The sequence below is a fragment of the Erpetoichthys calabaricus genome, chromosome 1 (genome assembly GCF_900747795.2).
Source record: "Erpetoichthys calabaricus chromosome 1, fErpCal1.3, whole genome shotgun sequence".
Classification (NCBI taxonomy): domain Eukaryota; kingdom Metazoa; phylum Chordata; class Cladistia; order Polypteriformes; family Polypteridae; genus Erpetoichthys; species Erpetoichthys calabaricus.
Window position 1 is genome coordinate 162602522 of NC_041394.2, and position 25386 is coordinate 162627907.

The 25386-nt window shown below is 35.2% G+C and overlaps 1 protein-coding gene across 1 annotated transcript in view; it reads left to right on the forward strand.

The window, feature by feature from the left end:
• The first annotated feature begins 7026 nt into the window (after positions 1 to 7026).
• vwf (von Willebrand factor) overlaps positions 7027 to 25386 on the forward strand; it is a 227436-nt gene continuing 209076 nt past the window's right edge. The window contains exons 1-4 of the mRNA XM_028808181.2: positions 7027 to 7180; positions 11055 to 11109; positions 14173 to 14346; positions 22095 to 22197. Of these exons, the coding sequence (XP_028664014.2) occupies positions 11055 to 11109; positions 14173 to 14346; positions 22095 to 22197 (332 nt within the window). The 5' untranslated portion in view covers positions 7027 to 7180. The remainder of the gene's footprint in view (positions 7181 to 11054; positions 11110 to 14172; positions 14347 to 22094; positions 22198 to 25386) is intronic.

Consider the following 25386-nt stretch of genomic DNA (forward strand, 5'->3'; position numbering starts at 1 on the left):
CAGACCAGGACAGCAAATCAAAAGGAGTCATATCATTGTAAAATTATGGTGTTGTACCGTGTTAGCCATTATGAATGTAGAGAAAAGCCAAGCAAAATGACACCTTTTATTGGCTAACTAAAAAGATTACAATATGCAAGCTTTCGAGGCAACTCAGGCCCCTTCTTCAGGCCTGAGTTGCCTCGAAAGCTTGCATATTGTAATCTTTTTAGTTAGCCAATAAAAGGTGTCATTTTGCTTGGCTTTTCTCTACATTGTAAAATTATGAAAGAGTAAGAGAGCTTGGCCGAGTCACAATCAACCCAGATAGGTTTATGACCTGTTCACGTGCAATATGTTCTCCTTAGTACATTTAGCCACTGGCATGAAAAAAGAATATTATCTTAAAATCATTGTTGCTTTCATAACTGCTTCCTTCAAAACAAGTGCATTTAGTCATGTTACAGTCAAAAGAACAATGCAGATCAGTCATTTTTATTTTATCTCTCCTTTCAAGATGGTACAAGCTGTTTAATGGGCATCCTGAAGAGGAAACTGCACTGATAATAGATTAGTGCTAGACTGGGAAGTACAGGATCATCAAAGGATTTCTCAAAAAATGTAGCAGAAACTGGTGCAACACCAGCTGCTGGATTTGCTGGGTTTGTGGGGAAGACGCAGTATAAAAATATTGGTCTGATGTTTAAGCTTAGTTTAGTAAAATGGATGAAAAACAAATAAAGAAATCTATATGCTCAGTAACCCTTTGATTTTATTGTTATGTAAAAGTAATCAGTTACCTGTAGATACATTTCATTTCTGTGTGTTTTATTTATATTTTAAAAGTCCTCTGTAACAATTTCTTTATGGAGGGATCAATAAAGAAACTGCTTTGCAAAATAACTACAATGCAAATTTCTATTGAGCACTTATGAAAATACACTCAAATTCATGTGGAATCTCTAGTTATACATATGCAGTATATCCAATGCATTGCCATAGACTTTCAAGCAGAGTAAAACTTCAACTATGAATATCATTACTACTCTTTGTCACATTCTATTATTAGTCTTTAATGTAGTATATGTACATTTATTTATTTGGCTGATGTTTTTATCCAAAGCAACTTATGACATTTGAGATACATTTGGTTACATTTCTTTTTTTTTGTTTTTTTCAACTGGAGCACAGGTGGGTGAAGTGACTTGCTCAGGGTCACACAATGCCAGTGGTGGGATTCAAACCTACAACTTCAGGGTTTGAAGTCCAAAGCCTTAAGCACCACGTCACTGACAGCCTACACAAATTACACATAGCATGGAGCAAATGTATTCACTTTGCTCCTAGAGGGCAATGGATTTTCATTGTAATGTATTGATCAAAGGCTAACTTCAATTTTATATAATGGGACAGTCGCATGCAATTACATGGTACCAGTGCTGCTTTGATTTTGGTAGTTGTTTTTTGTTCACCCACCTGTTCTTAATTCTATTCAGGATTTTGAGTTAAGTTTCTCAAATACATTATTTCAGGTCTGTATAAGCTATTATATTTGCACAAAGATGGTAATTCATCGAAAGGGTTTATTTCATGTGAGTAGATTTTGCCTTATAAGCCAATGGCTATAAATCTCAGTGTGTTTCTTGGCTCATTTTACCATACTGCATTGCCAGCTTTCTTGTCTGCTGTGCCTTTTTCCATGCTAATTGTTTTGTGAGTAATAAAATGAAGACCACTTTGTCAAATTTAAGTGAGCTTTTTTCAGTCACTGAATCCATCAAGGAAATGTGAGAAATGCCAAGCAATATATAGGAAGCAATTTGGTCATGTAATAAAAATATAACTGATTAAAAACAACATCATAAAACCCAATGAAAATGTTTTTGGCAAATAAACATGTATTATAGAAATTAAAATGCAAATAAAAAAGTGTTTCATACTTAACTATTACAATATAAATGGATATACTAATACGGTGGATTCAGAAAATATTCAGATCCTTTCACTTTCTGCACACTTTATTGTGGTGTAGATTTAATTTGAAATGGAAAATTTTAAAATTTTTTTCCATCATTTAATATTCTCAATACTGTCTTTGACAACTCAGTGAGATATCTGGAGACAAATACAGAAAACAACTGCATGCTTAACAAAATCAAAGGTTCCAGGAGCAGTTTCCTACTGTACAATTTTTTTAAGCAGATTTAATTTGTGATCTGTTATGTTTAAAAACTATTCTTGTCCTTTGTCACTTTTCTCTTCCCATTTATAGCTACCTACACTATTTTAAATTATTAGTTTTATCTTAACAGCTAAAATGTAGTAGTTTGCATGACTTGCATGATTTGCAGCCTTCTTATTACAGTTTCTGTACTGTTATTGTTATAATAAATGTTTCTTTTGTAAATTTTTAATATCACATTTATTTTTGAGGGTTTTAAAATTACTAGAATATGAAAATATGAATATTTTCTAAATACCATTTGTTCTTCACTAGGTTTACTTTATATCATATTTGATTAAAATTTTCTCGGATGCCATTTTGTTCTTTTCTATGTGTGCTGCCATTTTATGGTTGTGTTACTGTGCTACAATAACCTGTCACTTGGGGCGTGGTCACACATGGTGACATCATCAGTGTAACTGTATAAAGGTCAGCATCATGAAGGACAAGATTGTGTAAACAGAAAAAGGTTCTTATGTGCTGCATTGTGTGATATTCAGTTAAAGAAGCTTAGGACATTTATTTCTGCTTATTTTTTTGGTTACTATTTGTATAATTAGTGTCTAGGATTTGGTAAACATTTACATTAACTATCTAGTTTTGAATTCCACCCGAATTTTGACTTTGTTTTCTGTCTCTTTCACCTACTAGTTCATCTTCATTTTTCTAAAAATCTTTCTCCATTGCGGCAGATTAGGTAGATCGTACTGATAGTGGCAAATAGATAAGAACATTTAAAGTTGAAGTATAGAAACATTAAGTGCAAAATTTTGTTAATACTGTAGATGAAAGGTCCCACATTTTCTAGTGTGTTCAAATGCTAGGATGAGGTGGTAATGCATCTGCTTCATTCAGTTCTGGAAACATTCTTACAAAGAACATGCTGCCCTCTTTCATTGAGACTGCATCACTTTGCTGTTCATTTAAACTTATATGTAACTGTCCTCTGACGTTATTTAATTTTGAAAAGCCATTTACTGTATGTCACTGTGAATAAGCTAAATAATCTCTTATAATTAAGCTGCTAGCCACAAGTAGTATTTAGCTGTACTATAGAAAATATGTGGTTAATACATTCATGCATATATGACAGCCAGATAGTATCTAGATCTCATTGGGCCCAAGACAGGAAACAAATCTGAACACTGTAGCAATCCACTGCAAGGCATGCACATTGACACATGCACACTTACCCATAAATCTTCTTGGAAAAAGACCCCACTAAATAAAGAATAGTTCAATAATATGCAGGACCACATATTCCTAACTTGACATCTTTTTTCACTGAATATGTTTTGACCCAATGACTGTGCTTTCATCAATGGCACCAAGCCTATGCAGACAAAACTGTGCATTACATCAGCTGTTTAAAGTATGTTACTCATAAAAGTTGTGAGGCATTATATTCTCTTACAGTAATTAATAACTTATAAAAGCATCTCCATTTGTACATTTTTCTCTCTTTTAATCTATTCAATTATTCAACAACAAAAAAGGTCTATAATGCATTGTTTCTAAAAACAGCCTTTATTTAATTTGTCCTAAACAAAGCCCAGCTTTGAAATATGCTTGTTGCTCCTAGTTTAGCATTTTCCTTGGACAAAGCTATATTTATATGTAAAACCCTTGAATTCCTTACATTTTTAGACTGTGGATATACTGTATTTTACTTTACTTATCTCTAAATGTCATTTTACAACAGAAGAAGAGAAGCAATCCATCCCTCCGCAGAATAACAATAGTTTCTGTGTGAACCATTTTTGTTTGCATTTTTACATCAATTAAATCTCATTATGCTTGGGGGAGCTGAAAAAAGCTGTTACTTTGCCACTTTAATTTAACCATTCAACATGAGATTCTATCTATTTTTTATGTCTGTCGGGGTATTCTTTAACATTTTAAAATTTAATTGGTGACTCTAAAGTTTCCCTGTGTGGCTTTATGCATATGTGTACACTACAAAAATACTGACAACACATCTATGATTGAGTCTTACTTTTTACTTATTTCTGCCAGGATAGGCTTTGGTTACTGCTGAATAAAAAGACCAGAACTCAACTCTTCTCCTTCAAACCAGATGCTGTTACAATGGACCAAGTACTATGATAAAGATTAAGCAACTGAATGGAGGTATTTCAAGAAAAAATCCATTACTGATTAATAACTATATTGAAAATTTAAAAGGAAAAACTAATACAGATTCATGGATAAATGTATTTATGTCCCTGTATTCTGCATCAAGGTAGTATAAAGGTTAAATATCAAACATGTCTCCATTTGCCAATGTTCAAATGCTGTATTCTTATTAACCCCAAAGTTAAATATTGTTGGAGGAATGAAACAGTATTTCAATCAATTTCTTGAAATGTAATGTTCACATGTTATAAGCATCAAAATTATCTGCCCTTTTCTAAAGATCTATACACCCATTTTTATGGTTAATGAAAATTTTTATTAAATCTCTGTGCATGAAATAAAGGAGACATTAATACTCAAAGACAGACAAATTACTGGTCCTAGGTTAGGCTCTGGCTCCAATGGCTGTAAATCTGATTTAAACAGATTTGAGAATGTTAGCTCATGTTGTTACTTAGTGCTATGTTTAACTGACAATTCTCGTTTCTCTTTTTGTATTTTGGTAGTGTTGAGAGGCTAGTGCTACTGGACAGTGTCTACATCAAAATATGGAATAAAAAATTAAAGTGATGCCATTGATCAAAAGGCAAGAAGCAGCCCACTTAAACCCCTGACCTCCCCATTGGAGTAATTTAGAGTAATTAATTAATCTAAGCTTCATGTGTTTGTGATACGAAAGGAAAACTGGAGATACACATCAATATAAATGAGAATGTACAGAGTCTAGACACACAGCTTCTCTCCCTTTTTTCTTTTTTTAAAGATGTGAACATGAACATATAATACGCTTAACACAGTTTGCAAAAATAATAAATATTTAATCACCAGAAATGATCTTTAGTTAAATGTGTACCATGTTTAATGTCTATTTAGGCAACAGCTAAAAAAGCTTTTTATTTGTACATTAATTTTAAATGTGTTATAAGTAAATGCATGAATTTGAAAATAATGTATAGTTTTCACTTTAAATTTTATGCTTTTACATAATTAAAAGGCACTGATCAGCCACAACTTTGAAACCACATGCCTAATATTGTGTAGGACACCTTGTGCCACCAAAACAGCTCTGATCCATTGAGGCCTGGACTCCACAAGACCTCTGAAGGTTTCCTGTGGTATCTGTTTCAAAAAACCTGTATGTTGCAAAGTGAGGCCTCCATGGATTGGACGTGTTTTTCCAACACACCCCACATATGCTCAATTGGATTAAGATCTGGGGAATTTAGAGGTCAGGTCAACACCTTGCATTCTTTGCCATATTCCACAAACCATACCTGAACAATTTCTGTAGTATGACAGAGTGCATTATCTTGCTGAAAGAGACCATTGCCATCAAGGAACTCCATTTCAATGAACGCGTCTTTCCCATGTGGTCTGCAACAATTTTTAGGTAGGTGGTAGATGTCAAAGTAACATCTCCATGAACACCAAAACCCAATATTTCCCAGCAGAACATTGCCCAGAGCATCACACTGCTTCCAGCAGCTTGCCTTCTTCCCATGGAGCATCCTATTCCCATCTCTTCTCTAGTTAAAAACATACACACACACACCTGACCATCCACATTATCTAAAAGAAAATGTTATTCATCAGACCAGGTGACCTTTTTCCATTGCTCCATGGTTCAGTTCTGATGTTCACGTCTAGGCGCTTTTGGTGGAGAACAAGGGTAGCATGGGCACTCTGACAGATCTGTGGCTATGCAGCTCTGTATGCAGGGCTGTGAGATCAGACCAGATGAGTAAGCCTTCACTCCCCACGTGCACCAATGAGATTTGGGTGCCCATGACTTTATCCTTCTTTGGACCACTTTCAGTAGGTATTAACCACTGTATTGTGGGAACACCCCCAAGACCTACTCTTTTGGAGATGCTATAGCCCATTTGTTCAGCTATGATAATTTGGAACTTGGCAATGTCATTCAGATCCTTGCCCATTTTTTCTTCTTCCAACACATTGCCTTCAAGAACTGACTGTTTACTTGGTGCCTAATTTAATTCACCCTTTCCAGGTGCCATTTTAATGAGATAAAGTTATTCACTTCACCTGTCGTTGGTTTTAATGTTGTGTCTGATCGGTGAATGCTTTCAATTTTTTTATGTGCCGGCCCAAGTTCCTGTTTAGGCATGCACCTTTGTTTAACAAGTGGACTCGAAGCTTTATATATAAATCTGGCACTAACTGTGTTGTGAGCTTGTCAATGAGATATAAACTAAACCAAAAAACTCTGCCCCTTTTAAAGCAAAGTTTTTCTTATTTTAACCAGCTTCCACTGGACAAAGCTGTAAATGCTTGTAGATTAATAGATTATTTTCAACAGTTTCGTTACCACTTTCAAGATATTCAAACATCATCACATTGATTTTCTTTCACAATTATCAAAGCCTGCAATATGCCACACAGATTGCCACCATCCTTCAAATTGGTAATGCACATAATAATTTCTGATATCTTATTTTTGCAGTGTTCAAGTTGTTTTTCTCACCCTCCACCCCTAAGAAGAAAGCTTTATCAAGAAAAACTGTCAATTTTTGTGTTATCCTATTTCCTTCCACAATTTCCTTCTGGCAATTAACATAACACTGGTTGCCAACAGGACATTTCAGCACTATTGTGTACTGACGTAGCATTCATAGATTATCTCTCTCACCATATCAAAGTAAATTTCCTGCCTTACTTAAAGGCCTTCAGATCCCCTTTCCATATTATTTTTGCTCCTGCTGCTGGCAGAGGCTGCTTCATGGCGTACTACAGCTGAAACTGCTTTTCACTTGGGCCTGATTCTACTGCATCTTATAATACACCTGAATTGAATCTTGAGTGACAGATACAAAAATTAAGGTAAGAGGAAAAAATATAAATGTATGGTTTACATAAGGACCATAAGAATATGGCAAATGATTATGCCAGACCAAGAACAGCATGACTGCCCAATAGTTATCTTGTGCACCCCACCCAAAACTCATTTCTTTTGAAACATAGGTCTGGATAGGCTCTTAAATGGAAAATAGTTAAATGATTTATAGAGTGTTATGATGTGGTTTTCCTCAGCAATATTTCAGAAGGGATGTGAGTTATAGTCAAGGACTGATCTGGTTTTAAATGATTCCATTGAGAGCCGATTGTGACCTTTATATATAAGTATTTAGCAAGCATTTTACTCACAATTTCATTCTGATAATAGTTAGGAATATTTAGGAATTTAAAAGGTATTTATTGATGTAAGGAACACCCAAGCTGCATGGTAAAAGTGTATGCATTTTAAAATAAGACTATTTTATTTAATTGCTGCGGAAATAAAGAAACTGTTGTATTACAACAAACAATCGATACTGACTATCAAAACATTTAAGAAAACCCACCGATAGGTTTGTCAAGATGTGAAACAAAACAACTAAGAGGATGAGCCTTTAAATTTTAATAAGCAAAATGTCAACAAACTGGCTCCTTTTGACCACATTTTTGTGAGAAAATAAATCAAATACTGCAATGGCATTTTAGGGTTATCTAAAAAATTCAAAGACTAATAAATACAGGTCATTTAAGGTAGTAGCTCCATAACAGACATAATTCAGTCAGAACCTGCTGCCACTATTGCCTACTGAGCCAAAGATGAGCACTGGTAGTCTACAGAGGTGCACCAGGGCTCATTTTTAAACCCTTGTAGTAGACATAATAAAGAAAACAGAAGAAAGTAAATTATCCTTGTGAAAAGTTTGCTCAGTGAGATGGGATCATAGGTTTCCTATGCTATTTTAGTTTTATGTGAATCGTTGTAGAAATGGTTGCCTGGAGAAAAAATTGGTTAATAGCTTGTTATGATCATTTAGGCCTTTTACCTGGTTTTACTTCAAGTGTTGTGGGATGAGACCCTTGATAGTATAACATTTATTCTATTTATTGAGGCCGTGTAACCCACTGTATGGGTTGTGGTGAGACAAGCAGGAATCAACCTGGCTGCTAGCCTATTGTTAGACAAACTCATTAACAGTATTGTTTGGCCAGTTTAGATCTGTAAATAAATCTAGCCAACATGTCTTTGGGATTCATAAAAATATCCAGAGAAAAATATATGTAGCTCGAGAGAGAATACACACATTCCAAACTGGCAGTGACCAAGATCAGATTGAATCCAATTTCCTGGACCTGTGAAACAGCAGCACTAACTTCTGTGTGACCCATTACAAAGGTAACATAACGCATGTTTTAAAATTAATTATGCAGAGAAAATAAAGGGCAAAAAAATTCCTTGGAACTGAAAAAGTTGAGTGGTGAAAGAATTACGAAAGGAATAAAATAAATGTGAGATGTTTGCCAACCATGCAAACGTTTTCTAACCCAGTCTCCTGTATCTGTGAATAAATAGTGCTAATAACTGCAATACCAGACCATCAACAGGAACAGTAATTATTTGCAATAAATCAAGTGAGGTACAAGATCCTTTGATTTTCCTGTGTAATAATTATGCATTTGAAGAATTTCATGATACTGTTTTGCAATAAGATAAAATGAAAGTAAAAGCTTTCTTAAAGGCACCACAAAATATCTTTTGTGGATATTACATTAAGCTCTTGCTTTCTTCTCCTAAATCAATTCTAGGAGCCCTTTAATGTGTTAAGTTACATTGGTCATTATTAAATGCTCTAAATAAGTTAGACTCCAGTAAATAAGGACATGCATTATATTGTGGTGGAATATCCGGTCCACAAGGTCCATCCATTTATATATGTTTTCCGAATCAATTTAATTTTAGTTTTGCAGAGAGACAAATACTATCCCAGCAGCCCCAAATCATTTAAAGTAATTCATTTAATTTTAATAAGATACACATCCTTGACAATTTATTCTAATATAAGAGTAGTATACCTTTTGTTTATATTAATTGAAATGTTACACTTTGAACTACAGAAACTTAATACAGGCCAATATACATCAGGACTGATGTAATGTAACATTGCATGCAGTTCTCAAACCAGTGTTGCAAGGATTTAAACTAAATCAGAATCCCCACTTGTGTGTACTTGATTGCAAGAATAAAGGAATATATAATATGAAGCTATTAAGAAGTGAAATAAATATTCATTATAAGAATTCAGTCAGTCAGTCATCCTCCAACCCACTATATCCTAACACAGGGTCACGGGGTCTGCTGGAGCCAATCGCAGCCAGCACAGGGCGCAAGGCAGGAACAAACCCTGGGCAGGGCTCCAGCCCATCGCAGTCATTATAAGAATTGTTTAACAAAAACCTACTGCCACTATAATATCCACTGGAATAACTTTAGTACTTTATGCATTGAGTCTGCATTATTTTATATGCTTTTTTGAGTTTTCTTCAGTGTTAGGGATAAACCTTTTTACTTTTTACTTTCTCTAGGATTGTATTAAAACTATTTGATGGTAGATGGTCAAAGTTTACAACAGAATGCATCTTACACACTGAAATTGTAAATCTGTTGCTTTCATTAAAATTTAGCTTAAGTTATATATCTGTTGCTGGCTGACAGCTCCAGTAATCTGGATACAGAGTTCAGAGACAATGCCTCTGTTGATTTAGTCAGTAGGTTGAAGTTTCCTTGACTCCAGCATAAGTAAGTGTAAACGTGTCTATGTATAATTTTGCCCTGCAACAGACTTATTTAGCCAGTTTTGGTTCTTTTCTTGCTCCTGAATAGGTTAACACTGGCTGTATCTTCCTGCAGCCCCATGATGAAAAAAATAATGTTTAAGTAATGAATTATAATCACCCTCTCAAATTTGATGATTAGATTTAGATTAATCCTGATTAATCAAACACAGTTAGAGTGTAGTGTTTCATCTGCTAATCACATATTGAATGAAATACATGCCTTATTGAATAACGGGGTCCCACAAAATTAGTAAAAGAAGAGTAGTCAATAACAGGTAACAGAAGAATTTGGAAGTATTGTAAAACATGATGTTTGACAGAAATCATTAATCACTTTTGAGCAGAAAACCTTACTGCAACCATCCATGCTTTATTTAAGACTGGGTGATGTCATTCTGCTAACATTCAGTTAACCACAAAACATACTTTAAAACAGTTTTGTTTTCTCCAAAAAGTAAAGCTAAGCTGGAAATAGACTACAATGCAGACCTAAACTAAATAAATGAATGACTTAACGTCTAAAAAAAAATGGACTCAGTATTCTATGCTTGTAAATTTTTGATTTTCTGTTTTGCATTGTTCTTGCATAATTGAAACTTGTTTTGTCACATTTAGTAAGCTGATACTTAATGTTATACCCTAGATTTTGAAAGCTGTATCATGGAACACTGTGGACAAGTGAAATTCAAGCATTTTTGCATAATTTTTTGACATGCCACCAAGCATTAAAAAACTCAAAGTGCTCCACTACACTGGCAATAAGTGCACTAGTACACATACTTCATAAAAAACAAAACCTTCTAAGAAGCATATAACAAATATATCAATATTTACTGTATTTTATAATAACCACCAGTGCATGTCACTTTACAAACTAAAGAAGCAAACACAACATAAACCACAAGATGTTTTTGTATTTTCAAATCCTTACATTTTGCCTGCTTTATTAATAAGAATTTCACTCCTAATTGCATACAAGTTTGATAATAAAAGTTACTAAATGATTTGTATTATTATTACTAATAATGTATGCAACTAACAGTAATTTTTGTTTTCTTTTTTTCTGTGTAAAATTCCAATATTATAGATGAATGTTGACATGCTGATGAAGTATACCAGGGTTTTACTGTTCTTTACATTAGGTATGTGATGAAATGCTTCTGTTTTTTTTAAATTTACTTTGCTCTTGTATGATTGTACTGTACCTTCCATGGATTTTCCTATAGGCTAACTAGGCTTCAGCCTAGGGCCTCAAGATCAAGAGGGGCCTACATTCAAATTGTTAGCAAAATTTTATTATCTCTCATGTAATTTACAAACTTAAAAATGGAAGGTGAAAGGGCCTCATAAGTGGAATAGCCTAGAGCCTCTTTTCATATAAATGCGGCCCTGTATATATATATATATATATACATATATATACATACATATATATATATATATATATATATATATATATATATATATATATATATATATATATATATATATATATATATATATATATACAGTATACACACACTTCATAAAAGGCTAACAAACATTTTTTACGATACATTTTTTGCATATAGTATTCAAAACTCTTATACTTACAAATTTGTTACATTATAAATGTAGTGAAAACAAAGAGTGCAGTATGAGTTTGGTTCCAGACTTCATAGCTTCTCTATGAAATATGCAGACAAAGCCACATTGCATATGGGAGCTGAATTTAACCTGTTCAAAGAACTTCAACAGGTAAGTAGTATATTCCATTCTCTCCTTCACTTTACCTCTTAAAAATCTTTTAAAATAATCATTTTTTGCTAGAAAAATATGGCACTGTTTAAAAATGGCACTGCAAAAAGAATGTTGTTCTGTTTTATTTTAAATCTCCTTTTGCAGCTTTGTATTTAGTTAGACAACATTGCTATTGCTGGAAACATACTTGGAACTCTGTTTCTGGAATAACCAAGTTCCTTTGTCATGATATGCTGAATATCAGAAATGTCTGAAAATCTTTGTCCTTTCATGGCAGTTTTTATTTTTGGGAAGAGCCAGAATTCACATAGGGCAATGTCAGGGGAATAGAATGGATGATACATTTTATTAATTGATTTCTTAGCAAAGAAGTCGCAAACACATCATGACTTGTGGTGTTGTCACAATGGACGATCCATTTTTGGTGATATTGTTCACATCTTCTTGACCTTCCTTGAACCTCTTAACCATTTTGAAGACACTTGACTATTCCACAGTGTCTTTACCATACACCACTTTCAACTGTTCCAATGTTTAAGTGGCACTTTGTAGCATGGTGACAAAACACAGCTGTTCTGGGAATTAAATTGCCACACCTCATACATGCTGTCATATTAAGCAGCAGAGTATTGCCAAAGCCTCCTTCTGTTACTAGTATATGTGAAAGGAGGTATTCGTATTATGATAAATATTTATGCAAATACTGCACAACAAGTTGTGACAACACCATATTCTTATATAAATTCATACACAGACATAGAATAGACTATTTGCACCGCCATACACTTATTATCTTCTCCCTGTCAGCATCTTTCTTTCTGCTTACAAGCCTCTTTCCAGTTAGTGAAGGGACAAACTCATGCCATATTTAATTCATATCACCCATTACAGGTTTTATAATTTTAACAAATCAGATATTATTTTATATAGCTCCTTTCAAACCAAACCTCAAAGCAATTCATGGATATAGTTACACAATATACAATGTTTGTGCAGTTGGAGCACAGGAATATGCTGAGTCTGTAAGGATGATTGACATGTTGGTTATATGCTTTAAATGCCTTAGACAAAATGACGCACTAACATGCATCCAGGGAATGTCTGCCACAATTTTCCTCAATAATCATGTAAAATCACAGGTAAATTAATCTGTTAGGGACTGAAACTAAGGCTCCCTTAGGTTACTTCTCATGGTCAAGTTGAAGAGATAATGCAGAATTTCAGGTTTTTAAAAATTACTGTTTCTAGCAGTCTAATGTGTCTGTTAAGGTTAAGAACACTCACCAGAGTATGTTCTTACTGAAGTAGTTACAGACGTTCAGATACAATGACTCTTCAGCATAGGTTTATTATTGACATTATTTTGATCTTCTCCATCTATGTTTGGTATAGAAATATTTCTGCCAAGGACAGGAAGCAGCTAGAGACAGGTAATGTGTCCCGCTTCTGAAAAAGCAGGTTTCCATCTCTCCATTGTGTATCTACGTTATATTTCCACATTAAAACATAAACCTACCTGGCCTGTAAAAACCCACCAACCAGGAGTTCTAGATTTTATAAAATTACTTCACCATTAGGTATATATATATAAACTTAATATTTTGAACTTAATTTTGTATTTTTATTAAACTGAGGAACACTGAGTACTGCTGTACTTATGATGTATTTTTATAATGATAATTTATTTACATGAGCTTCACTAAATCCAATTACATGCAACATACATTGCTATGGCAATAAAGTAAAATATAGTAAAGAGAGATGCAAGATTTTTATTTGCTTTGTAGATCTGAGACCTTAAAATTTCCCATTTTAGGTCCACAACTCCATGTTGGGGTTTGATACAGCCTACTGGCCATTTAAGCATAGGAAACATGGAAAGGAACTAAATACTATATACACAGTAGTGCATATAATGAGGATGATGAAAATTAACAGCAATAGCACTAAATAGCAAGATTAGCCTGGAACAGGAACAAAAGTCAAATAACAGTTGTATAAGAAGTATACAGAAAATTGCAGTTTGAAATGTTGCAGTGTCACCCACTTGCTCAGATTCTTATCTGTACTTGTTGCAAGAATTAGATCAACAGCAAGAGGTATTAGGACTGAGTGGAGACAGAGGTACACTCAAACTGTATAAAAGTGACAAACCAATATATTGTATTGTTGTGGTAAAATTTAGGAAATTCTAAATATTTATTTACATAATTGTTCAATTATTTATTTATACATGTATATGCCTAAATACAAGAGATGAATGAATAATATTTTTTCATTCAGCATTGCAGGGCCATTCTAAATTACAGCATATGAATTAGTGCCTTGCCAATATTCTTACTGTTTTTTAAATGTTAGTTAACCTATGTTTATCAATAAATAGATTTCATGCTATGTAGAATCAAAATTTGTTTTAACCTGAAATGATTTCATTTATTTTACCTGAATCATCTGTAAATGAACAGTGCATCCTTGGAATGGATTTGTACTTGGTGAAGAAGGAAAAGACATGTCAGCTCGATGCAGCCTGTTTGGTAGACAGCACATCCAGACATTTGATGGACAACTGTTTGACTTTCCTGGAGATTGCAGTTACATGCTTGCTGGTGACTGTCAGAAACGATCCTTCACTCTTCTAGGTAATGTGTATCAGATTGGTCATATATAAGACTCAAATGATGCCAACATTTTGTCAATGTACAACTCTAAAATATAACCTCTAAAAAACATGTATTTGCTACATGCTACATTACCACAAGAAACCTAACCAGAGTTTTCAATATTTGGCCACTCTCTCCTACAGAAATTATACTTTCTAGTTGTCAAAAAATAAAAGTAGCATCTTCAAATTACACCTGTTGCTTTATAAAAAATAAACTTTAGATAATCTGAGACAACACTGGAAAATGTACCTTTCAACTAGGTTTCCTAAGGATAAGTGAAAATGAGTTTTAGATAAATATACACTTCTTCTTGTACTGTATGTGCTAAATATGACCTACCTAAACTCAGAACAGTACATCACATATACTGTACAGTACAGAATAAAGCCCAGCAACTAAATAATCCAAATAAATTGCTCCTGGTTGAACATTTAGCTCAGCAATTGCTTATTTCTGTGACCCTGTGTTCGGATTCAGCGGGTTGGAAAACGGATGGATGGATGGATTGTCTTTTGGATCACTGCATTAAAGTGAGATTAATTCTGCATGTCCTGTACCACAGTACTGATATGAAGAGCATCACATGTATGCAGTGACAGAAGGAATACTACTCCGTTAGGCCATTGAGCAAGTTCCATTGGAACCCCTGACTTCTAGAAAGCACCAATATTGCCACCAGATTTATGTAGCAAAGAAGCCCTACGCTTTTAAAATGAGGGATGAATAGAATCAGGCCAAAACCTAAGCCCTACAGTATTTATACCCTGACACCCCAGGAAAATGCTGATATAGATTAAACACATCCAAAAAAGAAACATATTAATATTCCTTATTTACAATAATAAGTGCGTACAAACATGATACAGAAAAAGATAATGACATGAGTACGAAACAAACACCACAAACAAACCCCCATATGATGATATTTACAGTCCTGGAAAAATCTTTACTGTAGGTGATGAAAGTGGATTAGGAAATGTAAACAATGGTTAAAGAATGTAAAGATGTGGTGGAATACTCCCTTTTAATCCCCTGCCATCCTGGAACTTGGATAGTGAACACAGTCCTACCATCAGAGTCCAGAAGAAGACTAGTCTTCGGAGGTTCACCTCTTCTCAAAGAGCATTGGTGGACTATATTGGGAGAAAATCCATCACCGTATTTAAATTTGGTGGCAGTGCACCATCCTTCACTGCTCCAAATGCCCAGTTAATAAAAGGTTTAAGTGCTGCTGATGATGGAGTTGATCGGATAATGGAACAATCAAAAAGTCCTGCCACATCGTTCTCTTCAGGTTTTAACTGTAAAGTGCCTACATAACACATACTACAAATCCCAAAAGCCCTTCTGCATTCGTGCCAACCTGTTTGAAAGACACAGACCCCAATTTACAAACAGGAATTTACGCGACCAGTGTTGTTATTCACATTTTACAATCACTCAACAGGACATACATACTCAAAAAATAAACCCCCCTACACCTTAATCTGCAGTTGCTCCATGGGTGCTGTACAAACAGCTGACCCTGCACTCTGACCCTAAAACTCTGTGTGAGTTGGTGTATGAGAAAAATAAATTATGTATACAATAAATTGTTAATGACAAATTATAATATAATTATTCAAATAAGGAAAAATTAACATAACTAAGCGGTATTCTGTCACAGTTATAAAAAATAATTCTTTAAAGGTAGAATTAACACCTTCTCCTAAAGAGCTTGATTGTCCTGTTCCATTTTTGTACTTTTTTCTTTTTTAGAATTCTAAGAACACCAGCATCCTACTGTATGACTGTTCTGTTTGTTCTGCAGTAAAAAAAACCTTTTTAGATTGCTAAAACTGGTAGCTGATAACTGGACCTACAAAACCATAATGTATAATTCTAGCTAGAAAAGAGCTGCTGTAGTGGTTGAGTTTAATTAAGAATTATTGTGGACAATTTGGGTTAAAGTCAACCATTTAATTTTAAGCAGCTACCAATATCTTTAAATAATTAGCAAAAATTTACAAAACCTTTCTTTACAAAATTTACAAAAACGTTTTCTACAGTAATTTTTAATCATCCAGATTTTCACCTCACCAAAACAGATAACAGTTGAAAAGGATGTAAAAAATCCATTATAATGATAAAAACACTTTTAATTAATTAATGCAATATATTTCTGAATAATAACTGCTCATTGCATGATCATTTTAAAAAAATGTTCACAATCCACTTAGCAGATGCTATCATGTTTTAAAGTTCAAACTTTTGATTTTACCTTGTATTCCTTTTTTTTCTGAATAAGGACTTTTATAAATTATGTAACACTCTCACTCTGTTTAGATCAGTAAACTTGCAATGTTCTTATTTTTTGTGAACTAATTTAACAGAGTATGTTAAACTTTTTATTTAACTTTAATTACATTGTTTATGTGAATTTGCTTTATCTGATGTTTTGTTCAAATGGATTAAAAGGAGTGTCAGAGATGAATAAACAAGAGAATAGCCAAACTTAGCATAAGCTAGAACCAAATCATACAGCATAGTCAAACTGTGCAAAGTGCAAAACCCTAAACACTTTTCCTTGCAACCATGTAAGTATTTTAGTAGCCATACTCACAAAAAACTCCCATAATGCCAACCAACCAAAATAGAAGCTCCATGGAAAATCAGAGACTCATATGGTGATATGCTGACCTCACCAAAATAATATTAAAGCAATTTAATTTTGTTTTGTTTTTCTTTTTGCTTGGTGGAGTTTTGTTTTTCTTTTTGCGAGGCTAGGGATCTGAGCTGGCAATCAGAAGGTTGCTGGTTAGAATCCTATAAACACCAGAAGTGACTCTGCTCCATTGGGCCCTTGAGCAAGGCCCTTAACCTGCAATTGCCTTGTCCTGGGTATGATATCAATTTGCATCCAGCCCTGCAAGCAAGTCCTCCAACCTGCAGGGATATCTCGGGATTTGGTGACAGGATTGGCACTGCAGCCACTGTAAAAAAAACTCACACTTTTCAAATGTGGTGCTGAGGTGTCACCCATTGCAGGGCTGCACTCGGGGCCCAATCTGGGTGGTTTGTTGTGTGGTGGGTACAGCAACGTACAAAAACAAATCAGGAATTAGTTTAATGGATAGATTCCTAACACATAAACCCCATTCCATCATATTAGAATTATATTTAAAACAATCGGTCATTAAGCAGAATGTTCTAAGTCTCACTTTTGCTTAAAATTATTAAATCATGCAGGTTTGCCGGTATTTTTTTTTTTTGCTATTTGATGACAGCATCATCAGTAAATGCCATGGGACAGCACTGTACTCAGGCCACATGAATCATTGTGTGATGTTAAGGGTGCTATTAAATATTTAAATAGGTGAATAAGAGTCATTCTTTTTTTGAATGTTTTTAGAGTTTTATAAAAAGAGATATTTTACATTTACATAATTAAAATGCTTGCTTAAGTTTAGTGTCTTATCAGTTGTGTGCACATCACATAATTCTGCATGTTACCAAATACTACAAAAAAGGTCAGCCATAACATTAATACTTGCTCATATTGTTATCCTTAGATACATAAGCTTACTTAAAAACAATGCCCAAACTGAGTAAATCATCCAGTGTTCTATTATTGAAAGTCTGGTTATTGAAAAACTTTGTTATGGTTTGGACACTATAAGAGTATTAAGTCTACGTCCTCACATAGTCTTCTATGCTCAGAGCTAAACAGGTCTAATTCCCTTAGTCAGTCAGAGCAGAATGGGCTCTTTAGTTTAGTAATGCACTTTGCTCCTCTGCTTGCACAGGTGTGAGACCTCCAGAACTACCTGTCTTTTCTTAGTGAAGTGACCAGAACCGCATACAATACTCTAGGTGTATCTTCACTATATATAGCCTAAGTATAACTGTATTCGAAAACTTTTACAATATTACCATATTATTTCCTTTTTTCTTTTTTTTTCCTGTATATTGTCTGGTATAACCACAAGGGGTCACCAGAGAGTCCCAAACCACACACACAGCAAAGCACCACACATTATTAGAATAAAATAAAGGATATTCATTCCACACTACTCCTTTACAGACCTCCTTCCAGCAATCTACCACAATTATATAATAAATCAATATAATAAACTCACAAATCTTCATCCTTCTCTCCTCCAGTCAAGTGCTGCCCACTGGCTCCTGGCTCTGACTCGTCCATCTATGGCAGAGGGCCGTTTTTTAAGCCGGACCCGGGAATGCTTCCACTGTCACTCCATATCTTTATAGAAAAACTTCCAGGCCATAATGAAAGTAAGGAGGTCCTCCCCCGGGCTGCATTTCCAGGCTCCATATCCCAAACCCTCCTGTGGGCATCCCAACTGGGTTCCCATGCGAGTACCACTGCCACCTGGCATATGAGGAATGGAATTGCTCCCAATTCCCAGTTATCGCTAGTCCATCCATTATTTGACACTGGTCAAACATAAATTTATTTTCTCGCCCCACCAGCCTTTGTCCTTCTGATCTGACCTCCTGCCCGGGTATGAAGTAGTGAGAAAAGTGCTATATCAATGCAAAGAATTATTATTATTATTATTATCTTCCTTCTTGGTCGGTATGCCTGTTCTCCTTTTACACTGGATGATGAGAAAGTTATATTAATGTAAACACCTAATCTTTCTCAGTGATGTTGTTTAAGTCTGTTTCACCCACTTACTATTTAAAATTAATGTTCACTTTGACAGTTGTTTCCCTTTGCAATTGATAAATGCATATTAAACTGAAATTTCCAGATGGTTACCTACCTTCGGAAATTGTCCAGGTTCTTTTGAATTTCTTATTCTTTGTTTACCATTTCGTCTCCATGCAATTTTGGTGTCATCAGCTAATTACAATACCAGAATCTACTGAATCTAATTAATATAACTTGATAAGGCCAATGGTCCAAAGACAGATCCTTTAGGATATACAACGATAGCCTTGCCCCATGTGAAGCATTTTCCTCTTTTCTGTGCTCTTTGTCACTTGCAAATTAGCCACTGTGTCATGATATCATCAGGTTTTTTGCAATAAGATGCAAATACTATATGCTTAATAGAGATTATTATAATTTCCATAAGCTTACAGAAAAACAATGTATTTACGCATTAAAATATTATCTTGAATAAAGTCATTTAATTAAATGCATTATAAGAAATTCTGGCTAATAAACAACAATCCAGGCTAACCATACAAATCTGGATAAATAGCAAGTTTATGAAAGTATCAGAATTTAACTATTGCTACCTTTGATCTTTCCATTTGTTCTTCTTTCACAGTTTCTCCTTCTAAATTTAATCAAGGCTATTATGCAAACGCATGGCTTAATCATCTAAATGTTAGTGCTGCCACCTTAATGTCCAAGGGCTTGAATTTAAAATTTCAGCACAGATACTGTCTTTATGGAATTTATACAATCTCCCTGTACCTCCTCTAGTATGTCCTGTATTATTTTTATTAATAAATGTACATGTTGCATACAGTACCATATGAGTTTGGATCATGCATCACACATGATGTTGTGGAGATACTCTAGATCTGTATTACTCTGTACTGGACTAGGCAGATTGAAGCAAAGAAAAAGTTTAGTTTTTTGGAGTATTTTTACTTATTTCTTTTACTGTTAGTAATTCTGCAGTCCTCATTGTTTTTAATTTCACAATGATGCTGTAATGTCACTGTGTTGGCCAGCATCCTTATACATGTTGTTCAGTATGTGTGCATCCTGTGGAACATATAGTAAGTATATATGCTTTTAGTACATTGCAGCATTCGTGTGCTGGCATGTGATGTGACTTTCAACCAGGGTAGTGAAGTTTTCCAGATAAGCTTTCGGTTTTTTGAATATTTATGGAAGTGTGTGTCACTGCCTTATTGTCGTTCTTTTCAGTGAGGTCTTTATTATATTATGCATTTGTTTTAAGCAACTTGGCAATTTACCCAAGGGGAAAAAAGGCTTGTCCTGGAAATGAAAAATTGAAAAAAGGATCAGGAGAATAAGATAATAAGGAGAGTAAAGCAAACAGGAATCTGCAACCAAGACAAGTACCCAAAATACCCAAACGAAAACACAAGAGAAAAAAATAAAAAAATTACACTCTGAGAATAGCATTCTACCATATTTTATACTGTGACTGGCAACCTTTACTTACAAAGGTTAACTAAATAGTGACATCCATGCAAGAAACTAACAAAATGGTGGTTCTCGTTTTAGTTCAAAGTGATGTTGTAAATATATTTAATAATCAAAAAGAATATAACATATTGGATTAATCACAAAAGTAACTCTTGGGAGCTTTACAAAGGTTTTTTGAAAGGATACCAGTAGATTGGATTTTCCAATTGGGGTACAGGCAGGTCAAGTAATCTGCTAATGGTCACAGAGTGGCAGAAGTGGGATCTGAACCCACAACCTCAGGGTTTGATTTCCAAAGCCTTAACCATTACACCACACATATATTTTAAACCACTAGTAAATGAACATAAGGAATTCTTATTTTGTGCAAGTCCAGCACTACCAGGGTGACTAAAGGGGCGTCAAATATCCCAGTTCCTCAGGTTTATACAAAAGGACTTTTGAACACTTTTGTTGATTAACTTGCAATAAATAATAAAAAAAAAATAAAATAATTTCACATTGTCATGTACACACTTTTTGCTATTTATTTTATGAATCCAAATTTTGGTACTTTGTTACAAGCATTTATTTTTTTGGTGGTAATTTCATACATCATTTCTAAAATTTTATACAATGAGTTTTGATTTTATGCATTATCTAGTTTTTCTTTTTTGCTTTCACTCTTTAAGTTTTACATACTCATTTTTAATGCACACATTTTGCACTGTTTTTGGTTTACTTCACACATTTATTGTTTTGTTATACATTTGCTCTTGTTTTTTATTAATTTCTTACACCATTTTGTTTAATTTTGTCCACTGATTTTTTTTATTTTATGATCTTATTTTTTGTCTATACTTGTGTATCAGTGACCATTACTTGATGCATTTAAATATTGTGTCTAAAATTATATGGTTTGCCATTTTTATGGTGACTTTTGGTAACTTTTCTAAATGGACATTTTTACTGACCTTTTAAACCTTAGTAATACAGTTGATGTATTGCAGAAAAAAAATATTAACAACTAACTTAATGATTTTTAATCATGCTCGTTATATGTGCATTCAGGTGTTGAAGATGAACAAGAAGGCTTTTTAGGAATTCATATCCTCAGTCAATGCTTGAAGATACTGTATATAGAACATTTCGAAATGACTGAGAAGTGGTAGAAGATTATAAAGTTAATGTCTATAGCTGTTTCTAAATGTGAAATTTTGGATGTGCAAGTACGTATGGAATTATAGTCAGAAACCATTAGGTGGCCACAGATTTCTTCTAACATGATGGGAAAGAAGAATTAACTTTACCCACAAATACAATGACTAATACTTTGAAAATTCATGGGAAGCACAATAGAAGGAAGACTTTGAGGAAGCTGTCTGGAGATGGCGTGCCTATACATCTCACCATGAAATTTTCATTGAGTGTTTTTTCCTGAAACATGACACTGACTATAATTAATTAATGATAGTTTTGAGTCTCACAACAACATTTTTTTATATAGAAATTTCAACATTTGCCAGGAAACACAAAATGAAAAAGGATTGTTTGCAGTTGCAAGTTATTTTCATCATAAATTTACAAAATAAATCTTTAATTACAGGAGATTATCAACATGGGCAAAGAAAAAGCATCTCTGTGTATCTTGGAGAAGTCTTTGAAATTCATCTGTTTTTCGATGGAACTGTTACACAAGGTGGGAAAAGGTAAAAAAAAACAACATTTTTCCTTGTTATGTATCATTCATATCACTATTTCAGATAGCAGAAAATTATGATAAGCATGTTCAGATAATATAAATAAAATCTATATATCTATCTAATGTTTATGAATAAACCCATTTAAAAATGGCAAGGATACATATCAGTGTGACTTTTGTAAAAGGACTGATTGGTTAAAAATTACGTAGATTTTATCTAAAAATAATCATGAATTTATGAACTAAGTTACCTACAATGGCAATTGATATAGTTCAAATTTATCTTATACTTGCCAAATATTAAATACTTTATAATTCCTTTTTAGGCTTATACTTCAAATATAATGTTCCCAGTGTTCCCAGAAGGAGGTGTTTCATCTCTAAGGGTAACCCTGGATATCATTGAGAAGAGTCGCAGCGCACGGCCCAGTGGCAACTCTGGTCTGTACCGGAAACTATGAGGGATGGCTGCGAGGGCTCTGAGGGCAGATACAGAGGCGTTTGTTAGAGGAATCTGTGAGCAAGTGACACACCATCTGTGGTCTAGCGACCCACGTCCTGCTTACAGAGGAATCGAAGCATTACGCACATCTGAATCTGTTCCTCAGAGAGTCACAGTCAGGGCAGCTAATGGAACGGTCCTTACGGATGACACTGCAGTTATGACCCGCTGGGCTGGCTACTTTGAGCAGCTGTTCAAAGCGGATCCTCTGGCTAGGACTTTGGATATCTCTGGGTCCACAGTTCTTGAGGCTGATCCTCCAATTAGCTGTGAACCATCCAATCTCACTGAGATTGCACAGGTGGTGAACCAGCTGAGGGGGGGAAAAGGCTGCAGGGATCTGTGGTATCTGGGGTGAACTTCTCCAGGCTGGTGGTAAGGCTGTTCTCCTGGCGTTGCAAGCAATCTTTGCTTCCATTTGGGAGACTGGCATCATCCCAACTGACTGGGTTTGTCGTCCCTATCTGGAAAGGGAAGGGTGATCGCCTGGATTGCAGCAACTACAGGGGGATAACACTGCTCTCGGTGCCGGGTAAGGCCCTTGCTAGGGTCGTTCTCAATAGGATCCGTGATCACTTGCTCAACTACCAGCGACCAGAACAGTCTGGTTTTATGCCTAAGAAGTCTACCATCGACCACATCCTGGCAATGAGGGTTCTTATGGAGCACAAACACGAATATCGGCCGAGTTTCTTTGCAGCCTTTGTCGATTTTCACATAGCATTCGACTCAGGTGATCGAGCTGCCCTGTAGGACATCTTGAGGATTCGCGGGATCCCCTCGAGGTTGCTGGATTTCATGGCCGGCCAGTACACTAGTACTGTGAGTGCTGTGCAGAGTGGAGATAGGACCTCTGCGTTTTTCCCAGTTGATTCTGGGGTTCGTCAGGGGTGTGTTCTTGCTCCTACTCTGTTCAATGCTTGTATGGACTGGGTGTTAGGGAAGGTCATGGGGTCCAGCGGCTGTGGGGTATCTGTTGGTGAAGAAAGGTTCACGAATCTTAACTTTGCTGACGATGCTGTGATCTTCGCGGAGTCAATGAAGGCTCTGATTGGGGCGCCCAAGAGACTGAGCGAGGTGTCTGAGTGTCTGGGCTTGTGAGTGTCCTGGATAAAAACCAAGATCCAGGCCTTTAGTGACCTCTTGGGCACAGCCATCAGCAGTGTGTCTGTTTGCAGAGAGAATGTTGACCTTGTTGAGAGGTTTACTTACCTGGGCATTGACATTCATGTCTCTGGTGACTCTTCCTATGAAGTCAGTAGACGGATTGGGAGAGCATGGGGGGTCATCAGGTCGCTGGAAAGGGGTGTGTGGAACTCCCAATACCTATGCAAAAGGACGAAGGTCTAAGTGTTTAGAGTCCTGGTGCTTCCTGTCTTGCTATATGGTTGTGAGACATGGACGCTATCCAGTGACCTGAGACGAAGACTGGACTCCTTTGGTACTGTGTCTTTTTGGAAAATCTTTGGGTACTGTTGGTTTGACTTTGTGTCAAATGAGCGGTTGCTCATGGAGTCCCGAATGAGGCACATTACCTACATTGTGAGGGAGCGTCAGTTACGGCACTAAGGCCATGTGGCGCGTTTCCCCGAGGGTGATCCAGCTCACAAGATCCTCATTGTTGCGGACCTGAGTGGCTGGACCAGACCAAGGGGTCGCCAACGTAACACCTGGCTGCGGCAGATAGAGGGTCATTTCCGAAGGGTGGAACTGGACTGCGTGTCTGCCTGGGGGGTTGCAAACCGGGATCCCGAGTTGTTTCGTTGTGTAGTGGGTGCGGCAATGCACTGTACCAGTGCATGCTCCCCAACTTGACTTGACTTCAAATATGAAAAAGCAAATTAATATTTGTCAATATAACATTTTGCAACTCTACCACTTGGTTTTGATGTATTTAGCAAAGACCTTATGATTTAATGATTTGTAAACTATAATATTTTTTAACAACTTGCAATTGTGTTACTATAACATACAGTAATGTAACCATTCAGAGTACTTTCAATAAAGAAGTTATAAAAGGGACACAAATTACAACTATTAATTTTGTGACTCTAAGTACTTCAGCAAATAAAAACACTACTGTGCTTTTTCCAGTTTGGCCTTAGTATTGTAAATACGACAGTTAAATTAGGAATCTGAAATTACTGAAAATATCAACATTTTGCTCCACTCATGCTGACCGAGAGGCATTTCTGTGTCAATTTCCTGTAAAGCCTATGAGTTTTTTTGTTTTGGTGAAGTTTGGGGCCAAGCTGTTTTCATGAAACCACCTTGTCAGATCTTCACGTATACCTTTATATGGGCATTGATTCTAATCAATTCAAACACTTACCACATTAGCAGTTTTATGGTGTGACTGTTACTGAGGCAGCAATCTTTGGCTGCAGCATTTTAAATCTGCCAATATCTCTCCTGATATTGTATGTAAAACAAATTCAGTGAAACCCTTTATATAATTAATTTTCTGATTATGTGTGTTTCATAAAATAAAGCCTACATGACTGACAATTCAAGATATTATTAATTAAACAGCCTGTTGTCAAAAATATTTTAAAGAATTAAAAGTGACCTAAGCATTGCATTGAAAAACTACAAAATTATGAAAGTGTCCATACATTTATTCTCGTACACAATTTTTCCATTAAAGGGCTTTGAATTCCCAACATCACAGGAACCACTCGCTTTTTGTGAATC